The sequence below is a fragment of the Glandiceps talaboti genome, chromosome 2 (assembly GCF_964340395.1).
Source record: "Glandiceps talaboti chromosome 2, keGlaTala1.1, whole genome shotgun sequence".
Taxonomy (NCBI): Eukaryota; Metazoa; Hemichordata; class Enteropneusta; family Spengelidae; genus Glandiceps; species Glandiceps talaboti.
The window spans coordinates 25,522,368-25,550,034 of record NC_135550.1 but is presented as its reverse complement, the minus strand read 5'-3'; the positions used below and the strand labels follow the sequence as shown (position 1 = coordinate 25,550,034).

The 27,667-nt window shown below is 33.2% G+C and overlaps 1 protein-coding gene across 1 annotated transcript in view; it reads left to right on the top strand.

The window, feature by feature from the left end:
• Positions 1–22,286, top strand: part of LOC144445979 (1-phosphatidylinositol 4,5-bisphosphate phosphodiesterase beta-1-like) — an 84,391-nt gene extending 62,105 nt beyond the window's left edge. The window contains exons 20-34 of the mRNA XM_078135638.1: positions 1,852–1,903; positions 4,268–4,422; positions 5,529–5,693; positions 7,821–7,920; positions 9,372–9,574; positions 10,146–10,437; positions 10,981–11,097; positions 13,031–13,074; positions 13,528–13,724; positions 14,320–14,389; positions 16,647–16,822; positions 18,798–18,893; positions 19,886–19,943; positions 20,785–20,871; positions 21,936–22,286. Coding sequence (XP_077991764.1) covers positions 1,852–1,903; positions 4,268–4,422; positions 5,529–5,693; positions 7,821–7,920; positions 9,372–9,574; positions 10,146–10,437; positions 10,981–11,097; positions 13,031–13,074; positions 13,528–13,724; positions 14,320–14,389; positions 16,647–16,822; positions 18,798–18,893; positions 19,886–19,943; positions 20,785–20,871; positions 21,936–22,286 — 2,163 coding nt within the window. The remainder of the gene's footprint in view (positions 1–1,851; positions 1,904–4,267; positions 4,423–5,528; positions 5,694–7,820; positions 7,921–9,371; positions 9,575–10,145; positions 10,438–10,980; positions 11,098–13,030; positions 13,075–13,527; positions 13,725–14,319; positions 14,390–16,646; positions 16,823–18,797; positions 18,894–19,885; positions 19,944–20,784; positions 20,872–21,935) is intronic.
• Positions 22,287–27,667: the final 5,381 nt, after the last annotated feature.

Sequence of the window (27,667 nt, the reverse complement as noted above, 5' to 3'; positions counted from 1 at the left end):
TGAGCAATAGTGGAAGATATATCTTTTAATGGGTAAATATAACATAAGCAAATGACTCAATAATATACATTGCCTAGGATATTTTTTGTCTAACCCCACGTGTATCAAATTTTATTAGAATTGATGCAGTAGTTTTTGAGATATCGTGTCTACAAATGCAAACAGACAAAGCCATACCATTATCAGGCATGTTCCCTGTATAGAGTCGGTGATATCACACACTCACCAAAAACTCCCTTTGATCCTCTAATCCATATCTGAAGAGTGTCTCATTTATTGATTATCATTAAAGTGTTAGCATAGATAAGTTTTCACAACACAATGGTTGCGAAATCTTCAAAACTGATTTCATATACATATTATAAATAATTCTAAAAGATAAAATATCATGAGTCATGAATAGTTGACATCCCTTTAAAAAAATATGGCGACAGCAGAAATGCCACACCCAAATTTCAATACTGTTCTGAAGTCAAATATAGCAAGACTTATCAAACACATACAGTTCCATACTGCTCATGTACACATAATATCACTTTAAAGATAATGAAGCAATGAAACAGTGGGGTGAAAAAGATAAGTAGAGATGATTGGAGAGATTGTTGATTGGGCTACTAATAATCTACAAAATGGTCATGGATGTAGAATTAATCATTTAATATATGGCCAACAAGGTTTGATACCAGTTAAATTAGCAGTCATTGCAATTAAAAGGACAAAATGTAATATACAGTGAAAAGTTGAGAAACAAACCCTGTGAACTGTCAATGGTAACATTTTTTATTCAGGAGAATGAAATTAGTTGATGTAAACATATGTCTTTTGAATTGTGATATTTCCTATATTTAACTTAACATCACATTTTGTACAGAGTTCAAGTTTAGCCATATATGTATATATCTGTCTCACAGACTCACAATTTTGGTCAAAAATATGATAAATTATTTAAAAATGGGATATTGTAAATTGAATGTTACAAATTAAACCAGATACATGCATTTGTGACAGATGGAAATACATGATTTTTTAGAGTGAACCTTGAGGCTAATCAAACCTCTACTTCGGTTGAATTGGTTGCCAAGGAAGTAAACACTAGAAAGGGAAATACATTTGTGACGAAACACCTTGAAGTTTCTACACTAATACTACTAAGAAGTGATAATTTATTAAGGAATGTTAAAACTGAAATTACGACGAGAATTGTACATTTGAATTAAGATTTGAATTTCTGGAAATAAATTACAGAAAAAAAAAAAATTATATTTAGGCAATCATCCCACTCACTAAAACACAAGTGATGACATCTGTCAGAAAATCTTACTGAAAACACCTAATTTAAAAACATGAAAATGGTGAAGATGCAGAATAACAACAAAATCAAGAAATGAAAGGTGATAGAAAATGTTAGCAGCAGCAGTTGTGAATTATGACGATACCACACCTTGGCACAATGACTTGTTGATTCGATACACAACTTGGGCTGTGGCTGTACATCTGATCATGTGACCAGTCATTTTCATAATTTGTGTGACTAGGCAGTACGGGTGGTGTTACGTATTTTCTGTTATTTCTATCAGTAACATAACAGAATGAATGCTAATGGTTCTATGTTGAGACAGCAAAATCGACCTGTTTGAAAGAGTTACAATGAAAATATCAGGTAATATATTTTTTGTTGATGTGAATACTGCTAAATTGTGTTCAACGATAGTGCAGTCATTGGCTTATCATACTGTGTGTCTGTTATTTGACGATAGAGCAACGTCTCAGGCTTCCAATCCTTATACTTACATGGCAAGTGGTTGTATATTGAACTCATAGTTAGAGATATGTCTAATGTTCTTTTTGCAGGTTTTTTGGAATGTTGGTTGCCAGCTGGTTGCCCTCAATTTCCAAAGCCTTGGTGAGTAGAATATGCAGTATTATAACATTTTGCATTTAGTGTTTACCATGTACCAGTCAGTCTTTGGTATCCTTGAAAGGTTCAATAGAAATCTTGTATACTTACTATTCCCAAATACTTAAGTTTATCAATGCGTTAAATATATAGCAACAATTTGCACTTATTTCTGAGTCAGTTTAATATAACAGATTAGTTTTATCTCATGGTATTTAGCTTCTGTGCCTACAATTATTACCAGTAGATGAGTTAAACACAAAGTAACTCTCTAAATAAAATAGTGATATGCTGACTTTTTTGATGGTGGGCATTAAAAGCCATCGGGTCTCATTGTGTTAAAGTTCAAATGGGTAAATGCACGTATTACATGTCTAAGATAATTGAATTTTTCCATGGTAATATTCATCCTTATTTCCCGTAACTGTACATTTAGATAGGAAAGTGTGTTCACACCTGTATTAAGAATGACATTTACATTGTGTACATTTATCAATCAAAGGTCAAATTTTACTTTAAAATCCCCCTTCCTCCTAAACCCAAATTTTACATGAAAATGATGACACTCAGGATTCTTTGCTTACAGCCAGCTACACTAGCTGCAACTAGAACATATTTTGAAATGGTATTCTTAGATAATAATAACTTATTGTAGCCAATCACCTGTAGGTAAACATATTTGTGTAGCTGTACAGTGTTTTGCAATATATCCAATCAAATTGATTTTCGGGTCCACAACCAAAAATCAGCACCCTGGTGAATCACAATTTCTATACTATAGAGAAAATAGATCTATACTTGACATGCACAATGTCATTGTCAATGGTATTTTATGTTTTTGATTGTCTGATTGAAATAAAAGTGCCAATGGTGTGGTTTTTCTGTAATGTTTATGTGGTCTTGTTGCTAGACATATTTAGATACAATTTTTGAATATTTATTCCCATGGCTACCCATCCATGGTTGTTATATCTGCAATATACACCATCATTTTATATAATGTTGTTATGGGCGTGGTCTTGTTGCTAGGCATATGTACATACAACTTTGCAATGTTTTTTCATTTTATACATTCCCATCACTGGTGTTATTTTGACATTATACGTCATTATTGTTTACCTGTTTGCTGCTGTTGCTATGAGCATGGTCTTGTTGCTAAGGGCATTTACATATTTTACACATCCCTGTTTATATAATTGTGTAATTACTATTACTTGATCTGTACATCCCAAGAAACATCCCTGTGAAATTTTAGCCAAATTAGCCAAGTACATTTGGAATTACAGATTTTTGACCAAACGACACATTTTTATGCCTAATTTGCATATCACTGATGGATCAACATGTCCTGAACAATTCCCAATCTACACACCTATAAGTTAAAATGTTCCCACCAAATTTTAGACCAATCTGCCCAGTAATTTTTTAGTTCAAATTTTTTGACCAAAAATCACATTTTTTTACCCAAACCACACATCGGTGTGGTAAGATCATTTTGATTTGAATAATTTCCCAACTAGACATCCAAGGTAATATACCTACAAATATCATGGCAAGCAGTTTTAGTGACTTTAAAGTTGTTTACACATACAGACAGACAGACAGACAAAGACACATTTCAATGCCTAGAGCACTACTGAATTCAGTTGTGCTAAAAATAGATTAATAATAGCCTAGTTACAGATAGGGTAGTTTTAACTGCAAAGCAAAGCAAACGTCTTCAATTTATAAAGTCATAGAATATCTTCAATCTTTTAATGCTATTCAATACAATACCTAAGGACAATTTAATTAACATTCTAATTCCCAGCTGAACCAAGACACGACATATTTTCTATTACTATGGAAGCCACTTGATTTAACATAAAAATCGTACTAATATTGATTAAAACATTTTATTTTCTGCTTCAAAAAAATTCTAAATAACATTGCTTTCATTGTCTGGCTTATCAACATTTTCTTTGTGAGAGTTTACCATATCTTATGTTATTCAGATTTAGAACTTTTCTTGCCAAAAAGAAAGTATAATTCATTTTGTATTGTATTGTATAGGATTATTAAATTTGATCAGATGTACATTTTTGTGTCAATGACCAAGTTGTTGACTTGATGCATCCCCACCAATCTGCTAAATGACTGACAGGAAAAAATACCATAATTACTATTGAAAAAAAAATAGAAAAGGCAAAACAATATACTGATTATCGCTCAGTATTCATCAGTTCCAATGATGGAGAATTCACCTGCCAAAAAAAGGTACTTGTCTTCACATACACTATATGTACTACAGTGAAAAGACCAGCTAAATCATCACACATGATTTGGCTAGGCTGGCTATTTCAATTTGAATTGATGAAATCTTTTTTGCAGATTTGGCTATGCAATTAAATATGGGTATTTTTGAGTACAACGGCAGATGTGGATATATTCTTAAACCAGACTTCATGCGGCGTACAGATCGACGTTTTGACCCTTTTGCGGAATCCACTGTGGATGGAATTGTAGCAGGCACTGTTTCTGTTAAGGTATATGTCTATACAACACTTAGAACATTTGTTTGTGATTTTATGATGATGTAAGTAACTATACCTGTTGTGCAACAACACAAATGACAACTGGATGAGCTCAATAAAACTTCCAAAATTTTCACTAGCTGTCACCCTTTTGCCCTGTTAAACAGAGCATCATGAGATCAGTAAAAATTTGAGATAATAATTTTGAAAAACTGTAATAACTGTTGTGTATATTTCGAACATGTTGAAGATTTCCAGCTAATTTTCTACTTGTTATACTAAAGAGTTGAGATTATTTCAATAGTAAACTACAGAAACGGTAATGCTCTCTCTCAAATTCTTTTCTGCATCTTTTCTTTTCATACTGTATATTATATATATATTTAGAACCCAATCTTTTGGTTTTATATTACATTTCTCTTCTATTTTTTTTGCTCAATAATTGAAAACCTTGGACTCTTTTCCTGTGATATACCATGATTATTGATTTGATTTACTAAATAATAGGCCACCCATCATGCAAAGTTACAGAGATTTGAAATGAGAGATGTGTGACAAGAGAGTTAGTTTTTGTGATAAGAATTTCAGAGATGATTGCACTGATTACCCAGTGACAGGAAATGACGGTGGTGAGGAAAGATTGGCCAATTAACTCCAAAATGTACTTCTTTTATTAATAATGCATCTAACAGAAATTTATGACTAGATTGTAAACTCGGCCTTACCCTTGTATCCATCTTGTATATTTTGTAGTAGACATTTTAAAATTTAAACTATCAGGTAGTTTTCGTTTTCTCAGTTGGCTATAGTGGTGTACTTCAGATAATTATTCCAATATTTCATAAAATAATGATGCAACTGTTTGAGATTCTTGACTAACCATGTTTTGTGTTGGATGGTATTACATGTACATGTATTGCATTGTGTGCCTTGTTTGTACTATCAGCATATGGCACAAATCAGCTAAATTGTAAGCTACAGTTGTTCAGTGAACTATACACAAGTAGATTGTCTTCATCATGTGTTTGTTGAAATATTTGGGTGTTTTGTCAGATTAAGGTGTGGTTTTAATGGTACAGAGGATGGAGAGGGTAATTCTATTTTTGTTTGTACACTAGGTGATATCTGGCCAGTTTCTGAGTGACAAGAAAGTCAGTACATATGTAGAAGTAGACATGTATGGCCTGCCTGCAGACACAGTTCGAAAACGCTTCCGTACTAAGACAGTCCAAGGAAATGGTATCAATCCGATTTATGATGAGGAACCATTTGTGTTCAAGAAGGTAATTCATGCTAATTTGATAGAATACCACATTGTTCTGAGTCTTACAAATTGAAGAAAAAAAGTAGTCAGACTGAAACAAATGACAATTTGCAAAGATAATGTGTACAGTAATATCAGCTTGAAATGATGATAAAAATAACATATACAATAGACAGCGTGGGAGTAAAGTAGTACTTACAGTGGTATTCTTTCAGGTTCACAATGCTGTTTAACAACTGTTTCATTGTGGTGTATTTGTCAAAGAGTAGGAATTCATGAAAAATAGCAATTTATTTTATTGTGCTATTGTATTATTCTTTTACTTAGGCCTAATATTAATTTTTAAAAATTGTGTGGTTCCGTTTATGCTCAATTTTAGAATAGGTGGGGTTGGCAGATTTTTTGTTTTATTTCATTAAGTTTTTTTTTTTCATATGTGAGTGTCTAGTTCAGGTTTTCCATTGTTTTCCAAATGGTCTCTGTGTTATTTATTTCTTCCTATCAGATATACAGCCATTACAGATTGGACAGTTTTATATTGTCTTTTTAAGTTGATGTCAGTTTCCACATCCACTCTTTCTCATGAGACTTCACACAATTTTTGCGATTTTATATCATTTTTTTCTTGAATACATAAACAAGTTTAGGGTCGGCAGTGAAATGCTAGGATGGGTCAAACCGGAACAAAACAATTTTTTTTAGGCCTTAGTTTAGATTCATGTTTAGCAGAACATTAAACCATTTTTCAAATTATACTCTTGCCTTTGTCCATTAGTTATCAGAATGTTAAAACTTACGAGACATGAGGATGGTGTTGAGTATAAAATGATATAGCAGTACTATGGCAACTGGGGAGGCTCATGATATCATGAATCAATTTTGATTAAAAAAAAGAAAAAAAGGAGAATTTTCTTTTATTTCATATATCAATTTGCATTTGCAAATCAATTTCCAAGTTAAATTCATTTTCACTTGCATTTTCAATTTTTTCTGATTTAACTTTGTCTTCATTTTCACTTGTATTTGCAAATCGATTTTCATTTCAAATGAACGATTTAGGTACCTTCACAACAGGTTATCACCTCTCAAGCAACTGATACACATTTTAAAAAATGAATTGGTCTCGTGAGTCCATTTTTATGACTTGGATGAACTGTACTGTGTGACTTCCATCACAGGGTTATTGGAACAATGTGGTTTCCCCACCCGAGCAGGCTAATGAAAATGAATTTGAAATGAAAATCAATTTGCAAATATAAATCAAAATGAAAACGAATTTGAAATGAAAATCAATTTGCAAATGCAAGTGAAAATGATTTTAAATTCCATGCGCCTCCTGATCACCTTTTAATGCAAGTTAAACCGAACTGTTGGCTGATATGAACTCAGAAATTGTTTGTCCTGCCTATGCTTTATACAAATGGTCATATAGTTTTTGGCAGCGACATAATATGTGACTCATTCTGATAATTCAGGATTGGCAGGCAGGTCTAATTCTTATATCATCTCAGTACAGTTAATAGGTTTGCCATATGGTGTAAAGAATAACATGAATTTAAATGTCAAGAAAATGACCTAGATTCTGGTTGACTTCAGGAAACGCTCTACACAGTAGTCAGTAATCTATGATCTTTTTATACATGTCGTGGGTGGAGAGTATGAATATATCTTGGAACAGTTACATCACACATGACAAACTAAATATTCCATTTTTATATACCTAAAAAAGTTAATATAGAGTGTGTTGCTTGCATCAAACTAAAGTCTGTCTGTATAAGTGTAAATTTATGTAAATGTAATCCTGACTTTTATTGCAATTTTGTTCAATTTGCCATTACAGATTCATTTTGTTTTGGTCTGGGGCATGGCAAAACAAAAACAAAAACAAACTTATAGAATGAAGTTGTATGAACCTAGAGTCAAGCTGTAGGTAAAAAGCAGGATAGTTGAAGTTAAAAAATAATACATATATACATAAAGGTAGTTGTGAATGACAAATGTCACATGTGGACAGGATAAATTGAATTGTTTCCATCTGATAGATAATTTTGTGAAGGATATATGTATGAATTAGGTTATCAGAATCACAAAATATTTTTTTATCACAGTTGTAAAACTGAAAAAAATGCAACTTTTCACTTTAAAGGTTGTCCTACCCAACTTAGCCATGCTACGAATTGCAGTACATGAAGAAAATGGTAGACTGATAGGACATCGTATATTTCCTTTGGAAGGAATACGTCCAGGTAAGTCTCTCTAATCAACTATTATAAAATCATGAAGATGAACTTAAGTCACATAAAATTATGTACATGTACACAGCCAACTTCCTGCAGTCTTGTGTCAGTGCAGGCCTGCAGCAGCACTTCAGCTGTATTGCTGTAGCACTGATATTAAGGACTGCATGCAAGTTTGAAGTTCACAACTGCGCGCACATCTGAATGAAAGGACAGCATGCATGTCTGAATTCAGGATTGGGTGCACATTTGAAATTCAGTCCAATAGCAGTCCTGAATTTCGGTCCTGCAGCAGCACTGAATTTCAGTCAAGCATTAGGACGGAGCTCTCTTAGCTGCCACAGTCATGCTGAAGTCCTGCTGCAGGACTATGCATCACAGAAAAATTTCCCTATGTATTTATGTCTTCAGCATGTATGATTTATTTAATGAACAGAATCAGTAATGTAGACTGAAAAACTAGTTGTAAAATAGTAAAACACTTGTATTTTTTTCTATTAAATGTTGAAATTTGAAAGAGCAGGACTGAATTGGAATAAAATAAACGTGACCAGTATTTATATGTGCTTTGTAACTCTTACTGTGCTATCCTTATGATCTCTATTTTATTTTAATTTCATAACATTCAATTTATTAGTTTCAAGTTTATAATGTGCAAAAATAAATCAATAGACATGGCTTTATCAGTCAATTTTCTCTTTGCTGTATTCCAAGCAGAGAAAATTAAAATAATTTTTTTGATATCCATTTCTCCTGATCAAATTATTGCAGAATGTAATATATTTCATATGAATTGTGTGATTAATATAACATTCAGTATCTTTATAATCCTTATGTAAATGCCCATATCGTACAATGGACACAATAACATTGTTTGTACTGACGATATTGTCTCTGGGTCAAATTAGTCACACATTCTTACCTCTGATTACCAAATGCCAATGATGATGAAACTACATTGTGCACTTTTTTGTCTTATTAAATAGTGCTTGTGCTGACTGATATTTGCAATGTGGACAAGTTATTGTGTTTATAACTAAATAAAAAAAAAATTGTCCAACAAATATCTTACAAGACTTAAGGATTTTTTGAGGAATGGGCAATGAAAATCTTTGTCTCAAAATTTTAGAAAAATGGCACAAATTGCTGTAATAACTGTACTTGATTATACCAAAATAATTTACAGAATCTAATACATGTTATTGTTTTTGATAAGTCTGAAACAAGAAAAACTGTACCTGAGTTCCCATGGTATTTTACTGGGGTTTCCCACCAAAAAGTATGGTACAAAGTTTGGAAATTTATGCAAATTTCACCAGAGTTCCTCCAGAGCTCCCTCCAATACTGGGCCCCTAAATCTTTGCAAAATCACTGCACATACTTTTGATTATAAAGTATATGAAACTAAGATAAAATTGTGAGTTAAAGCTTTAAGGTTTGTGTTTGTTTTGTCTTTACAGGTTACCGCCATATTGCGCTGAGAAGTGAAGCAAACTTACCGCTGACACTTCCAACTTTGTTCATACATATCAGTGTAAAAGACTATGTGCCAGACACTTTAACAGACTTTGCTGCTGCTCTGGCCAATCCAATTGCATATCAGAATATGATAGAGAAGAGAGAGAAACAACTACAGGAATTGACAGAAGATTTTGAAAATGAGGTAATTAACACATCATTGTTAGACATGTATTAAAAGTACCTTGTGCACTGAATTATAACAAAGTCTCTGGCCAGATAGGAGGAGTAATATCCCTACATTTTCTAAAGAAAGACCTCTTGGTTGAAGTATGCACATTGTACATTGTACATTACCCCCAGAAGACTGGTAGATGTATGTCAATGACATGGAAACACCAGATTTCTTCATTATTAGTAGAACACATTCTCCTAAAGAGGTTCTTTCTGTGCTCTCCTTAAAGAGGCTGTGTTTTCAGAGAGAACACAAATAGTACTGCTGCTCACAAGAATGGAACTTCGTAGTCTCATTATTCCACTGACCTATTTTTATATTAGTGTACTTTCCCATGCTGTGCGCAAAGTGATTTACAATCATTACCCCTGGCAAATACACTTCACATTTTGTTTATTTTAGTTTTGATGGACAGCACAGCTATATTGACAAACATCTCATTTGTTTATGATTGTACATTCTTCATGACAATAAGATTGAAAATGAAAAAAAAATCGTTCATTGTAATTGTTGATTTCAGTTGTGTTGACATTCATTTCAGGACACAGATGAACTTGACCAATTTGGTCTGATGAAAAACTCAGTTAAGAAGACAGAAAGTTCTAATTCCAATGCTATAGACGGTACAGCTGGAATTGGTGGTAAGAAAGCCCTGGAGGCAAGACGATCAAATGACAGTATGGGTGGTGTCATGGTGGGTGGTTATACTAAAGTCAATGGTGGAATACAGGCACACAATGCCAGGGTAGCTGCAGGACAGATCCATGGCAAAAATATGGTCATCAGGAAAGAAAGCAATTTGTCTTCAATGTCTGGAATGTCTTACTCTTCAGGTGAGGATTGTTGGTCACAGTACTAGTCAGAAAAGATATAACACTTCTTTTTTTATAAAAATGGAAACACTGATTTTGCAAATTTCCAAAACTTCAGTGTTAGAGTGTAAAATACAGTTGTTGCTGGTGCTCTGATAGTCTTTGTTTCAGCTTTAGCAGTAGCTAATGTCGGAGTGCGAATTTATGAAAGTGCTCACCTTCAACAAAATCATTAGGTGCACTCTTGTAATTTCTGATTGCCTTCATGGTATAATGAAGGTTTTACTGCATACATCTTCATAATGTCATTATGATATCAAAGTAGTCACCATATCCTAGATTCTCTCTGTCTGGTCTCAAAAGCAAGCACAAAATTGGTCACTATAGTCACTGAGCACTCTTGTTAAAAAAATTCACCTGGGAACATCAGACTACATCATTACATATTTATGGCTTTTACACCATTATCTCTGGTGTTAATTTAATACTGTGTAAACATGCAAAGAATATGAAGCAAACACTAATTGTCTTTTAATATTCCTCATTCCATGATACTGACACCAGACTGCAATACTAGTGCTCTAAGAAACATGCAACATAGACGATCTCTCATCAACAAGAATTCTATTGCTGAAGAGGAGTTGCAACGGACAAAAAGTGCTCCGATGTTGGGCCAGACTCGTAAGTATACTTTTACTTGAAGTAACCATGATGTAAAATTATGAACTTTATAACAATGATACTGTACATTTTTATAACCTAAAACAACAGATAACTCGTCACCTATTGCACCTACACTAGTACAAATCTTAGGAAAGGTACTTCAAAAATGTTTCCTATTTTGTCACTTTTTATAACTATAGTGGTTACTCTAAAGAACCAAGGTTTACTTAACAAGTGAAAGTTTAGGATTGATGTATTGCAAATTTCTCATTTCTGAGATATATAATAATATTCTGAGCCAAGAGATCATACCAACCCCTCCATGTAGAATTCTTCAGCACATGTATGAGTGGTGGATTGCATGCCCTACTAGCATCTAAAACTAAACATTACAAATTGTCCTTTGTGTCAGCCCGTCTTTCTGTCCGTAATACTACAATTTATTGGTATTTTTAGTGTTTACGTTTATTTTATCATAATTAGTATTGTATTATTTGACTACATATACTACTGGTATGTTATATCTACATGAATTGTAGCTTATTCATGTAGATATACATTTCCCCTGTCAGATGACTGCATTCACTGTGTGATTCTAACAAAGGTGATAGCTTTGTGACTTTGTGAACACCTTGTTCACTTGATGGTAATCAGGAGAGTAAAATAAATACTTTTGGATAAGAAGGCTACATTTTTAGAGAAGAAAAACAAGAATCCTAATTATTTCATGCCTGTGAGAATGAATGTTCATGACCCCTTGGTCCATATAGTTACAAATGAAAATTTCTATAGTTTTGTTTCCATAATTTTTTTGACTCAGTCAATTGACATTCCATTCTCATTAACAAATTAGACAGCACTCTATTGTTCTCCTCACTGCAATAATACAAAATACATGGCACAATAATGATGGAAGGGTGAATGTCCTGGAAAAAACTCCACCTTTATATATCACATGTATTTTGTTGATGAATAGCTACATGACATAGGAGAACTGTGTGAATGGTACAATGGCATCTCACATTTCATGTGGACTTGCTTGCTTCAAAGCCACTTATCTGTAAAAAGTGTTATCATTGAACAAGTCGAAAGGTCAGACTGTGCTGAGTGTATTGATCTGTAATAGTCTCTCTCATTTTCTACATACTGACTGCTGCAAGGCAAGATGTGCAAGATTGTACTAGCTAGTAATACACAATTGTAGGTTCTGAAGTGTTTACCATTTTTCCTAAGCAATGCCCTCCTGTGTGATTACACTTATTTTTGTATTTAAAACCAGCAAATTATATGAACTTTATCAGTCAGAAGCAACACTTGTTCTAGTATAATTTCATAATACGATGAACAGTTGCCAAGGTAATATATAATACATTTTGTTTTAACTCACCTCAAGAGGGCAGTATCTGTAATGTTTTACAAATGACATCAATACATGTCACACCTCACTTTAGAGGCGGGGCCACCTTTGGCAGACAAATCATCATCCTATATCCTGAGACCTAGGCCCATACAATTTCAAAAGGTTTTTTGTTTTTCATGTCCCATACAAATTATTATATCATCAAATGTACTAATGTCAGAAGACAATTTTTGATGCATCAACATTAATATTAAACTTCATGGTCTCGTTAAATTAAAAAAATAAAGCTTCATAAACTCAACTTATGCATGTTTCAGTCACTGTGATGGGTGATCAAGTGAATAAATATTCACACTAACACAAAAATGTCTAGCTACCATGATCAAGCTCTCAAACCCAAAGAGATATAGGCAAACTACAGTTGGTGCAGTTGAGTCAAGTGCATGAATGTCCAGAACTTGCTACACATGAGAGCACTTTCACATCTGGTGTGATTCTATTTGTGTGTTTATGAGTTAGAATTATTGAATGTATAGTTTTGCCATATTAGTTTGTAAGTTCACAAATGTCAAATGTTTTCTATCTTTACAGCTGAATTTGAAGCAGCAGAATTGGATGAGATCAAACTGAATAAGGTAAACTTTCATGAATATTTTATATTCTCTCACCTACAGTAACAAAACCTACAGGTTTAACTTTACAGGAGTGTTTTTACTCCCGAAAAGTAAGCCATACAACCAGTTATAGAATGTCATATACGTGAGAGCAATATGCAGAATACGAGCCAGCCCATCTCAAATATTGTGACCTGATATGAAATTTTAAATGAATGACTCCATAACACTTGTCCAAAGCCTGAGGCTGTGTAAAAGCTGTAAATAGTTTGGCATTTCCAGTGAAAAATCTTACTGTAGCTCAAAATTATGTTAAAGCAATACAAATTTTGTGTTTCCGATGAAAATTCTTGTGAGCTAAAATCAATAATCACAATGAAACATTTTGTAATTCATAATGTAGCATTTTCATGGCATTTTTCAATCCTATTTTATCTTCTTAATATTCAGTTACTTTCTCTTTTCTTTATACAGAAATATCAGAAATTGATTCGGAAACACAACAAAGAGTTGGAGAAACTGATAAAGAAACATGAAAAGACACAAAGTAAGCTGAAGAAGTCACAAACACTTGAAATGGACAAACTCCTCATATCACATCACCAAATCCAAACACGGTTACAAAAGAAACACAACAAATCAATCAAAAAGGTTAATAAAACAAAAAATGGGTAAGTATTGTACAATATTTCACAATTTATTTTCAATTCAGTGAAGAGAAACCACACCTTAGCCTACAGGGAAAAAAAGTACATGTTACCCTTAGCCTACAGGGAAAAAAAGTACATGTTACCCTATTCTGATTGTAACCAAGGAACAGCAGCCAGGTGTTCTAACCTAAGTTCTACATGGCATGGGTTTTGGTTTTATTGGGATGGAAATACTGCCCTCACAGGTCAGGTACTAGAAACATGCTAATTTAAAAAGTCAAAGTAGGGAAGAAAAAATTGTCAAAAAGTATGAAGTGGCTATTCATTTTTATGATTCCATTAAACAATAAACTGATGATAATATTCATGTTGAATTAAGAGAGTACATGTAATATTCTTTAAACACCTTTACTTACCTCTTTTGGAATATGTTTTTTCTCGGGTGAATCTATTTTCATTATGATGTTGTTGATGCTACTTAATTATCTTCATGTGAACAGGTTATGACATGGTGGATAGAGATTGATTGCATTCAATGAAGATGACAAGTACACTTTTCACACTTCTTATCATCTTTATCTTGTCTTGTCTTGTCTTGTCTTGTCTTGTCTTGTAGAGATTTAGCTGCAGTGAAGAGTGACAATGATAGAGAAATGCAGATTCTTATGAGGGAACATAACCAAGAGGTGTGATTTTGATTGTTTCTGTATCTTTTTGTATCTCTTTTAGACAAAGCACTTATATCAAGACTTTGGGTTATAACTATTGAGATTTTGAATAACTTTATGATAATTTTAGAGAAAGGTTTGTAACTGTGACTGCACGAGTGACAAGTTTGTGGAACCACATTCAAATTACCCAGGCTAGTATGTGTATGAACATGAAGTTATTTTCTTGTGTGTGTGTGTGTGTGTGTGTGTGTGTGTGTGTGTGTGTGTGTGTGTGTGTGTGTGTGTGTGTGTGTGTGTGTGTGTGTGTGTGTGTGTTTGGGGAGGGTGGGGCTATTATTGTGGTTGTACTAGTGGATGGTCTGTTGAATACACAGGCTTGAACTCCAGTGTATCCTTAATTAGAGTTGACTATTGTAATGAAAAACTTTAAATGAACCTTGGCAGCTGTCTTCTGTAATAACAGTCAGTGCGTTCTGCAGGTGTCTTAACAAAATTGTGAAATGTCATCACCCATATACTGCTACGATTAGAATACATTATGCCATGTACAGATGCTGATCAATCCGTTCCCCTTTCCCCATTGGATTTCTTTGCACATTGTTCAACAAATTTTATTTCCAAATAAAGCAATTCTTACAATTCAACCATGGAAAGACCTTAGAGTAGGATTACTGCTGTGAGATACATGTACACTGTGTAAATTATAAGTACAACTTTATAGAGATGGATAAAGTGATACATTTTGGTGTTAAGTAATGAGGAACAAAAATGCATTTGACATTACTTTTAGAGAATTTCCATATTTATTACAATTTACTGTTTCAACGGCAATCCAAGTTCGAAAGAATATGCTGTTCATGCTTTGCATGATGACAGTGCCACTGACATCTGAAATTCATCATTTAAAGCTGCAATATCAATAATTTAAGCATATTTTGGAAAATTTTGTTACATACATACATACATACATACATACATACATACATACATACATACATACATACATACATACATACATACATACATACATACATACATACATACATACATACATACATACATACATACATACATACATACATACATACATACATACATACATACATACATACATACATACATACATACATACATACATACATACATACATACATACATACATACATACATACATACATTCATTCATTCATTCATATATGTATATATAATTAATTCACTTATCAAGCTCTACATCCGTATCGAGTACTGTATGCCAGAAGGTCTGGTACCATGGTACCATACATTTGGATATAAATATATATACATTTGTATATATGATTTACAGATGATGTTGTAGTAATACATTCTGAAATTCAAAAATTGCAAGTATATTGTCTGGCAAAGTCACAGAGATGATGTGATATGACCAAATAGATAATTCATAATGGAACAATCAAATCCAATTACAAATGGTCGGATGATGTATCAAACAACAGACATGATATACCGATTTACACCTCCACTCACGTCATCTACACACTCAAAATATCACACATGATGTAATTCAGTTTCCATGGAGAAAGGGTCAGAACGATATCATACTGAAACAGTAGCTTTAAACCACCTAGTTGCTAGCCCCATATGTTGTAAAAGTCAATGAAATATCGACATTTAATTTTGTTTTATACCGTATAATGGTGACTGAATCTCAGTAGACATTGATAATACAGTATAGCATAGTAGGAACACACTGTCATAAACCCAAAGGCTTACCTGTTATTACTCATAGTTTATTGTCACTTGACCAACAACAAAAGCCATAAATATTTTAGTTTTAGGGCTGTCTGCTTTACAAACTAATCCATATGGAGTTAACTACAGGACAATAAATTCAGGACTCATTTCCCTTGGTACAAAGCTGTAATTAAGTTTAATAAATATTGGTTATAATTGAGGAAATTTTATTTGTGTGAGAAGCGTGTCAATTTTGTGGACACAGCACATTGCTAGACAGGTTTTTTTCCCACAATTGCTATTTTGTTTCTGATTGGTTGATCAAAAATTTTGTTTCTGATTGGTTAATTACAATTCAACCCACTCTGCATATTTACCAGTTGCATATGGCTGGACTAACTAATCTAATTAGTCGTATAAATCATCATGGTATATGGTAGGACATGATTCGTAATATGATGAATCTATGATCAGTCTTTTCATTTTGTTCTTGAGTTCCAACATCCGATGTTAAACATTGTGTTTCTCACACCTTTAACTGTTCAACTTCTTATGACAGGTTAATGAAACAGGAATCCTGAGTTCTGAGGTCTTACTGGCTATGTACAGAGACCATTACAGGGCTGAGAAGGAACTCAAAGAGAAACAACTTAAACCCCAATATGAACTGCTCAGAGCAGTAATGGTGAACACGCATGATAACCAACTCAGAGACCTGTATAGATTTCACAAAAGGTGAGGTACCCTAAGACTATGCAATATTTGGTTTCAAATCATTTTTGGTATAATATTTATATTCAAATGAAGAAAATTAAAGAAATCCATGCAAATGCCCAGGTTCTTAATGTACAAAATTATAGTAGCTCATTAATACTTATTTCATTCCCCAATATTATTCTTTATTCAGCTAGGGCAAATATGAGCAACCTAAGGGGCTCTGTCAGTTCAAATTGAAGATGAGAAACTTGTGAAGTTCCAATTTCAACTATTTTTTTGTAATAGTTGAAATTGGAACTAATCATAGAACTATACAGTTAGTCACCTGATGATCACAACAAGTGTGAAACTCTTAGTAACGACTCATAACACCCTTATTCTTTTGAATTAAGTCTATAATGCTCTGCTACTAATATTTGCATCGAGCACTGTTCTCTCCAGCGAGAACATATATATATATATATATATATATATATAACTCGGTGAGTATCAATCTGCTATAAGACAGTGCTCTATACCGCAGTGGCAGAGCGTAATAGTTTTGGTAGTACTGGAACTCTTTCTTGGGTGTAACTCGGAGTTTCACGCATATTGCGATCATCAGACACTCATGTGAGCAATAAAATCAATATGATCAGAGTGTCTGATGATCGCAATATGCGTGAAACTCCGAGTTACACCCAAGAAAGAGTTCCAGTACTACCAAAACTATATATATATATATATATATATGAGACAAAATATATATTATGTTAAGATTTGAAATGTGTCAAAATTGACCATAATTCAACCAAATAAATGATAATATTAGGCTGGCTTTTCCACATGGCAGATCATGCATATTTTTTATTTGATTGAAATTTGTGGATTAAGAAGAGTTCCTAGACACTTTATACAGCTGAGGACGCCAATGATGTACATTAATTTATCAAAAACTAAAGAATTCAATATTGATCAGAATCATTTCCCGACCACAAGAATCAAAATCTCAGTAGTATAACCAGTATCACACAACTAGGCAGAACTGAACTGTTAATTTACCTTGGAGGAGTGCAAGTTTAAGCTCTGAGTTGATTACTTTTCCTTGAATGAATTGGTGATTATAGAGACTTTATTTGATTAATCAGTCCAAGTAATGATAAACTGTACATACTGATGAATTGAAAGCTTTCCTTCATCAGACCATATTCCTTCAAATCAGCTCAAAATCAAATTATGATGATTATGATATGTCACACATAGCAATGAATTGAAAACTTGTACGTCATCCTCACAAAGGATGTCTGGGATTAAGTCATACATGCTGGAATGAAATTACAAATTAAAAAGTTCAAGTCACCAATTTTCTTTAACCTTGTAAAATAAAGGGAATGTGGATGCCCAGCACAAGTCTATAGATTGACTTGTAGACTACATAATTGATATAACCATTGACCTGCCAATCTTTCCACCATATTGATTTTATTGCTAACATGATGGCTTGCCTAATGGCCTTAAACAAGTTGGCTAATAACTTGAAGTCATCCAAATTGAAGCAAACAACTGTGCAAATATTCAATGAAAGTCTCAATAGATAAGCATTGTTTGGTTGGCTCCATTAGAGATAAAGACAGAGAAGACAGACTACTATAGTACTTAGGAAGTAATTCCACTTAATGTACTTATACAATTTAAATAGTGGACAAATAACCAACATTCAGAAAATATGCCATAAGTCTAAAAAATTATTATATTATTGTATGGGGGTGGGGGTGGGGGTGGGGAATCAAAGCACAATCCCTGAATATTTGAATATAGTAAGACGTAGTCTTTTGGAAAATAAAAAAAAAATATTTAAAAAAAGAAAAAGAAAAAAAAGACGTAGTCTGTAGGTATCATGGTAATGCAACAGCTGATTATTATATTTAACAAAAGTTTCAGACAAAGTACATTTTGCAGATTTTGAAGTTCATTCAGTTTTCACATTGTATTAATGTTCAATTAATATTGCAAGAGAGGAGTCAGGACTGCAGAAGAGGATGTACATACAAAATAGAGAAGAAATGAGGACATTGAATAAAAGAATACGAAACAAACAGGAATTACAAAGGTGAGTTATTAACACACTTTTCTTCAATACTTTAAAAGTCAAAAGTGTGCTTTTAATTTTGTTCCTCTACATGTATTAATTTTGAATCATCAATGGTTGTTAATCTTGTTTCCAACTTCATTCCAATTTTGAAATAACTGAATCAGATGTAATTTTCATGTACATAGCAACTCCCCCCCCCCCCCTCCATACTGGTAATCTTGCAAACTATAATGTAGTAAGTTTTGCTTTTGTACAAAAACATATTTTTCCATAAAAAAGAGACCAGGAGGTTTTATAGTTTAAATACACAGTTACAAAATTAAATATGAAGGATTTTAAATTCCATTTCCAACTTTGATTTCCACACTTGAATACACTGGGCGGGACACTGGGATGATTCTTGTGTATGTCGTCACATTCCCTCCAAAATACAACATACCCGCCCAAAAATTTTACTTTGTTGTGTCATACAATGTTGAAAATGAGGTTAAGATACAAGATATGAATAATAAAAAAAGCATATTTGAAATACAAATGTAATTATGTGTGCTATTAACAGCAAGTGTATGGAAAAAAAACATTGTAAAGTTGGTGAGGATACAAAAAATAAGTGGATTATAGTGACCCAAAATATGAACAAGTCATCGGTATACCAGCAGGTACAGAACAACCACTACCTGGCATGTAGAGGCATGGACAGCAGGATGTTTGTAAAAATTAAAAGTTGTAAATGCAAGGAGAAAACAAAAAAGTCGTCATGAAAACTATATTTGAAATCACCATATCAAAGTTATTTGGATTTTTTAATTCAATAAATTTTGAAAAAGGAATAGATCATACCAAAGAAAATAATGAAAAGATCAAGTGTTATGACCAAGTCTTGCTGTGAAAATGCATCTTTCACTCAGCAATGCTAAATAGATGGTATGAGTTAATGCAAGATGTGAAACACTAGTACAATGTTCCATTAATTTGAAAGTTTAGACATATGATTTTCATCTCCTTCACAGACTGAAGAGAGAATTCCAACAAAAACACATCAGTCAAGCTGTTACTGCCAGAAAAACAGTAAGTACATCTCCTATATCTACAGAAATTAATGGCAGTGCTTTTCAGACTAGTACAACAGCAGCATGAATAACAGACATACTCATCAGAACTAGTTATTTCTATTTTTAAAATAATAACAACAATTTTGATGAGTTCGATTGGATTAAATAACTGACAAATAACCTTACATGCAAGGGTAATTAGGAAACTGGGTTTGATAAAAGAAAGGTTGACAAGTCCTTTAGTCTACGTTGAAAACATTATTTTACTGACATTTTAACCTCACATGGGAGGTCGTCTTCAGAGTCTAAAAACAATACCGTGAATAAAACCAGAATGAATAAAATACAGCTAGCAATCGACAGAAAAGGGTCTACTACACTAAAAATTAATATGTTTTAAAAAGACACGGTTACAAAACAAAGGCAGAAAGCACTATAACATATCAATAAAATGGTATAAAATGGTAAGATGGAAAAACGCAATTAAAAAAGTATGATGCATATTAATAATTATTATTTTTTGAATAGGATAACTTACCTTTGCAGTTCAGATTATTTGGCAGTTATTAGTAACTGGCACTTATAGTAACAGAGGTATAGACAAGTAGTAAACACTATAGACATATTAACTTGTGTTCATGCTTTATGTACATGTATACTTTGAGCATTGTTTTATGTAGGCATCATTCAAAAATGTATGGTTGGATTAGCTAAACCATAGGAACACATAAAAGCACTTAAATGCTGCAAGTGAAATGAGAATAAAGACTTGCAATCATTCTACTCTAGATTGTAGTAGATAGTGCAATAGTACTGATAAGATGAATGCCAGACATACTACCATTTATCTCTTACAGCTGAGTGACTTTCAGGAACGTAAGAGAAAGCAGATAGCGATCAAAATGAAGAAAATCCAAGACGAATTACTCTCTGAAGAAAAGCAGGTAAAAAGATATTAGAATTGACCGAAGATAATTGTTATCTGAAAAAAATTTCTAGATGTGATGCTTTCTTGTATATGTCAATATTAATTAATCTATCAAAATTATATAGTTTTTACTATAATGTCTAATTGAAATAACCATGAATTTTTTAAACTCTGCCTAACTAAATAACCACAAATACTCTGCCTATTAAGAGCCTAACTGAAATAACTGTGAAACTGTTTTTACTGTCTGTAAAATAACCATGAAATTGTATTACTGCCTAACTGAAATAACCATGAAATTGTTTTTACTCTGCCTAATACGGGCTTAACTGAAGTAACTGTAAAACTGTTTTTACTGTCTATAAAATAACCATGAAATTGTATTACTACCTAACTGAAATAACCATGACATTGTTTTTACTCTGCCTATTAATTGCCTAACTGAAATAACTGTGAAACTGTTTTTACTGTCTATAAAATAACCATGATATTGTATTACTAACTGAAATAACCATGACATTGTTTTTACTCTGCCTATTAAGGGCTTTAACTAAAATAACTGTGAAACTGTTTTTACTGTCTATAAAATACCCATGAAATTGTATTACTGTCTATTAAACTGAAATAACCATGAAATTCTTTTTACTCTGCCAATTAGGGGCCTAACTGAAATAACCATGAAATTGTTATACTGTCTAACTGAAATAACTATGAAATTGTTTTTATTCTGCCTAACTGAAATAATCATGAAATTGTTTTACTGTCTAACTGAAATAATTGTGAAATTGTTTTTATTCTGTCTAACTGAAATAACCATGGAATTGTTTTTATTCTGCCTAACTGAAATAACCATGGAATTGTCTTATTCTGCCTAACTGAAATAATCATGGAATTGTCTTATTCTGCCTAACTGAAATAACCATGGAATTGTCTTATTCTGCCTAAACTGAAATAATCATGACTTCATTTTTTACTGTCTAACTGCTATAACCATGAAATTGTGTTTTACTGTTCCCCACTGATATAAACAAGACATGTTTTTGGTCTGCATAAACTGAAACATAAATTTTGCTGTGCTAGGCATTGAAGGATATTGAAGAAGAGTTCATTCGGAGATGCACAAATCTTGAAAAAGATGCCACGTTGGAGGATGAGGGGTTGATTGGAGATCAAGGAAACAAACCATCAGGTGACAAGGGAGGAGTAATAGCTACTACCTCACAGGAGAGTGTCCAACATGCTGTTGTGACTTCACAGGATGAAGACATCACAGTACATGAAGAGAATGCAAGCACCAACCATGAGACAGTGTCCAGACAGAACAGTGCTACATGTGTGAATGAAAACACTGTTAAGAGAAAACTGAACTCTAAGACATCACTCAACTCTATACAAGATGAAATGGACAGGATAGAGGTTTTGCAATCATAAATCAGGACTCCTACCAAGACAACATATATTACAGGCATTTAAAAATTTACCATTCAAGTGACATGTTTTCATATCTTGACAGTTTTTATCAGAAAAAACAAAGAGTATAATATCTGGTTTTTATCTATTATATATTTGCATAAAAATTATTCAAAAGATTATTCAGTCAGGGTTGATACTTTATGTGCTATAATATACACTTAAGGTGCTACAAAACAACCAGATGTATTAGGTTCTATAGCATATGGAACATTCAAGGATGTTAGTTTGTAAAACAACCAGGTGTATTAGGTTCTATAGCATATGGAACATTCAAGGTTGTTAGTTTATAAAACAACCAGGTGTTGCAAATATCCTATTCAAGGTTTGTAAAACAAACAGGTATTGAAATCCTATGAGACATGCAAAGATTCAATAACATAACCAGGTATATTCAAGTGACATGTTTTCATATCTTGACAGTTTTTATCAGAAAAAACAAAGAGTATAATATCTGGTTTTTATCTATTATATATTTGCATAAAAATTATTCAAAAGATTATTCAGTCAGGGTTGATACTTTATGTGCTATAATATAGTCCCATAGGACATTCAAGGGGTATGTTATCATTTTGTTAAATAACCAGGTGTAGGAGTAATAAAGAACACCCATTATGGGGGAACATAATCATTTCGTAAAATAACCAGGTGTAGGCGTCATAAAGGATGTAATTCGTAAAATAACCAGTCATAAAGGATGCCATTAAGGGTAAACATAACCATTTTGTAAAATAACCAGGTGTAGGAGTCATAAAGGATGCCATTAAAGGTAAACATAATCATTTTGTAAAATAACCAGGTGTAGGAGTCATAAAGGATGCCATTAAGGGGGAACATAATCATTTCGTCAAATAACCAGGTGTAGGAGTCATAAAGGACGCCATTAAGGGGAACATAATCATTTCATAAAATAACCAGGTGTAGGAGTCATAAAGGACGCCATTAAGGGGAACATAATCATTTCGTAAAATAACCAGGTGTAGGAGTCATAAAGGATGCCATTAAGGGGAACATAATCATTTCGTAAAATAACCAGGTGTTGGAGTCATAAAGGACGCCATTAAGGGGAACATAATCATTTCGTAAAATAACCAGGTGTAGGAGTCATAAAGGACGCCATTAAGGGGAACATAATCATTTCATAAAATAACCAGGTGTAGGAGTCATAAAGGACGCCATTAAGGGGAACATAATCATTTCGTAAAATAACCAGGTGTAGGAGTCATAAAGGATGCCATTAAGGGGAACATAATCATTTCATAAAATAACCAGGTGTAGGAGTCATAAAGGACGCCATTAAGGGGGAACATAATCATTTCATAAAATAACCAGGTGTAGGAGTCATAAAGGATGCCATTAAGGGGAACATAATCATTTCATAAAATAACCAGGTGTTGGAGTCCTAAAAGACATGTAAAAGAATGTTTTCATTTTGTAAAACAATAATGTGTTGGACTATAGCCATAGGATATTCAAGAGGAATGTCTGTTATTTTGTAATAACAACCAGATGTTGGAATGCTCTATTACATACTTTGGAAAATGTTATCATTTTGTAGACAAGCTAGGTGTTGTAGTTATCTAGGACATTCCAGGGGTATGTCTGTCATTTTGTAAAACAACCCGATGCTTCAGTCCAGTAGGACATTCAAATGGAATGTTGCAGCCATTTTGCAAAACAAGCAGGTGTTGAAATTCAATAGGACATTTGAAGGGAATGTTGTCATTTAGTAAAACAGCATGATATTGGAGTCCTATAAAATATATCAAGGGACTTTCAAGTACTACAGTTTGACTTCTGCATGTAAATGAGGCTATATAATTTACTAGTATCCGACAGGTGGTTGTTTGGATATCTACATGTCAAACAGCACAAAAGTTTGCCTGTCATAACAGGAAGGGTTGTCAAGGAGATTTGAAACACTGTAACACATGGCTTGTATAAAGCATTGCAAATTGAAGATGAGCTTCTAAATCAATAGTAAGTTATGTCACATATTAATGTTTGAGGCTTCCTTAATGATTACTTTACTCTGTTTATTTCAGTTAAATTATAGACACATTTGACCTTCTGGTGTAATTTGAATTATTGTACCTAGTGAACATCAAATTGGGTGTACCATGGGACACAATTACATGAATTACATCTTTGAAAGTGTTGATCCTCTTTTGGTTAACTTGTAAAACTTGTACCATAGTAAGGGGTAGGAATGTAACACTACACAGCCCCTTCACTAGCTTTTACAATTATTCTGACCACATCCAGAATGTTTTGCAGGTGAGGAAAGACATTCATTCCCTTTGATAGGGAAGGCTGTCAATATCCATAAGTATATTGGAATAGTCCAGCAAACATACAGTAGTAATAACTGACCTTCCCACCTCAGCCAACTGACAAATTGTGTCAGGGATGTAACTAAAAAGCAGGTACAAGCTAGGAGTGCAAGATATGTATCCTTCAGAGACCTGACTACAACTTACAAGCAGATACAAACATCCACCCTTCAGTAAATAAAGGATTAACTTGTCTGTAGATAGCTAATGTCAATAAATCTTTTGTGAAACTGGCTGACTGTATATGTCCATAGACAATATGTTACCCAAATATGTAGTAAAATTGCACTTCTGACAGTTTAATGGGTTTCACACATGTACAGCCAGATTCACATTTAGGTGTACATATTATTACACATTAGTCCTTTGGAATGCTCCAACAAAAGTGGCATAATTAATTATTGATGTTCATTTTAAATTTATAGTGAAAGCCAAAGAGATCAGATGTACTGTGTGGAATCAGTAATAGATTCAAGTGCTGTGTTTTGTGTGTTGTAAGAGGCCCAGACACTAAAAGGAAGTGAGATGTGCTAAATAAAGGAAACGGCATAAAGATGAGATACTAACTCTCATCATGCTGAAGTATAAATCATTTATACATTAATGTTTCCAATCTCAGTATGAAACACATCCTGATCATAAGGACTAAAAATTGATATGACCATTTCAGGGAATAAATGATGTATCTGTAAATTAATCTGTACTTGTAATAAACTGGACTTAACATTTGACAAGAAGGAAGTCAGATGAGTCAATAAGCCACAGTGGTTGTGACCTTTTCCTATTTACATCCAAGTTTAATTGGAAATGGTTCAATCTGTTGAATTTAGTGTACATAGTAGTCGTTGATGGTACCATGCACGTTGATTTGACATCTGTTCATACCATTATAAATAAGCAGCATGGCCCATGTAAATCATTTGTCAATGAACTAAAAAGTGAGACGTGGCGTGGATGGAGTTTTGTCACCTGAGGATATCATGATCTAGGAGCTGCTTCAGCTAGAATATCAATAATACTGCAAAGTTTAGACAAAAAGTATGAAAATACATTGTACAGTTTCAGATACAGCTAGTACTAGTAGTTGGGATTTGATGTGTTGGACCATCAATACGGAAGTGACTGAAGGCAAGGTTGATTCATTCTAAAGACTTGGAAACCGATATAGTAATCTATAAACATCTGCAGAGCATTTTTGTTTTGAGGAGTGATTGAATATAAAAATGGCTTGAACTCAATTAGAATCACAATTAATTTTGTACCCCACCTGACTCAAGAAGTTTTGTTAAGATTCAAAATTATTGCCTCTATTTGGACTGTTTTATTTATTTGATATCAAAAAACATTGATTATATTCTATGCACTGCTGTGCTAGAATGGTATACATGTTATTTTTCAGGTTTTTTCAAGAATAACTGAAATCTTTGGGAGAAAGTTTCCGCTATCTGTGACCAACTTGAATAGCAACGGCTTCAGATAACCATTTTAACCCAACATATCAAAAAATATGGAGAAGTTGTAACAGCAGGCTTGTTACATCAAGTATTTACTAGTAAAATTTACTTATTAAACTTAGTATATAATTCATATTGCTAACTTACATTAAAGTGAATAATAATATTGTAAGGGAAGATAAGGTGGCACTTTCTTACGCAGGAAGTTTGCGTCTTACAAATTCTTCATTGGTAAACAATATCTTTCAGAACTTATTCATTTTAAATAAGAATCTGATGGTAAATACATTGACACTGTCAATTCACAATAATCATATACACAGACATACTTACTCTGTTCAAAATCAAAACTATGAATGAAACATATCACGCAATCTCAGTATTAATTTTAGATATAGTAGTTGCAAGGCTGTACCTTAGTAATTTATCATGCTAAATTGCTGTTTTATTTCATATGTGTGCAATGAGTTTTAGAGATGTGCCTTGTGCTTAATGTGGAGGTTTTTAGCAATTTGCTAAGCCAAGCCTCGAAAGTAGATGAAATTGATTCAAAGGTTAGCCTTGTCAAAATTTGGAGCTTGAAGCAAGTTTGATTATAAAATTGTATTGCTAAATATTTGAAATCTCGTATATTCTTCAACTGTTTGTGCAATGTACCTTAATGTTTGTAGTGTTTATTGGCAATAATAACAAGAGTGTACTCACTAAACTGGATGGTTTATTTCTTATTTGTAATTGAGACTATCCAACAAAGGAGTATATTTGAACTCTAGCTAAGAATTAATTATATAGACCCCCCACCCCCCCATGACCTAAAACACTGCTGAGAATTACGGCATCTTTACACATATATAAATTATAATTATATGTTTAACTTGATCAATTGTCTTGATTTTGTTTCATATATCATTTTGTTTTGGCATACTCCTTAACATATTGACTTATACGTTATGAAGGATCCACAGAATCCGTATTCTGGTCCTTAACATATTGACGTTATGAAGGATCCACAGAATCGGTATTCTAGTCCTTAACATATTGACGTTATGAAGGATCCACAGAATCGGTATTCTAGTCCTTAACATATTGACGTTATGAAGGATCCACAGAATCGGTATTCTGGTCCTTAACATATTGACGTTATGAAGGATCCACAGAATCGGTATTCTAGTCCTTAACATATTGACGTTATGAAGGATCCACAGAATCCGTATTCTGGTCCTTAACATATTGACGTTATGAAGGATCCACAGAATCCGTATTCTGGTCCTTAACATATTGACGTTATGAAGGATCCACAGAATCGGTATTCTGGTCCTTAACATATTGACGTTATGAAGGATCCACAGAATCGGTATTCTAGTCCTTAACATATTGACGTTATGAAGGATCCACAGAATCGGTATTCTGGTCCTTAACATATTGACGTTATGAAGGATCCACAGAATCCGTATTCTGGTCCTTAACATATTGACTTATACATGTAGTACCATAGAGCTGGTATCCATACAGTCAGACCTGGAACATTTTTGAGAATTGTGGCACCATTACACTT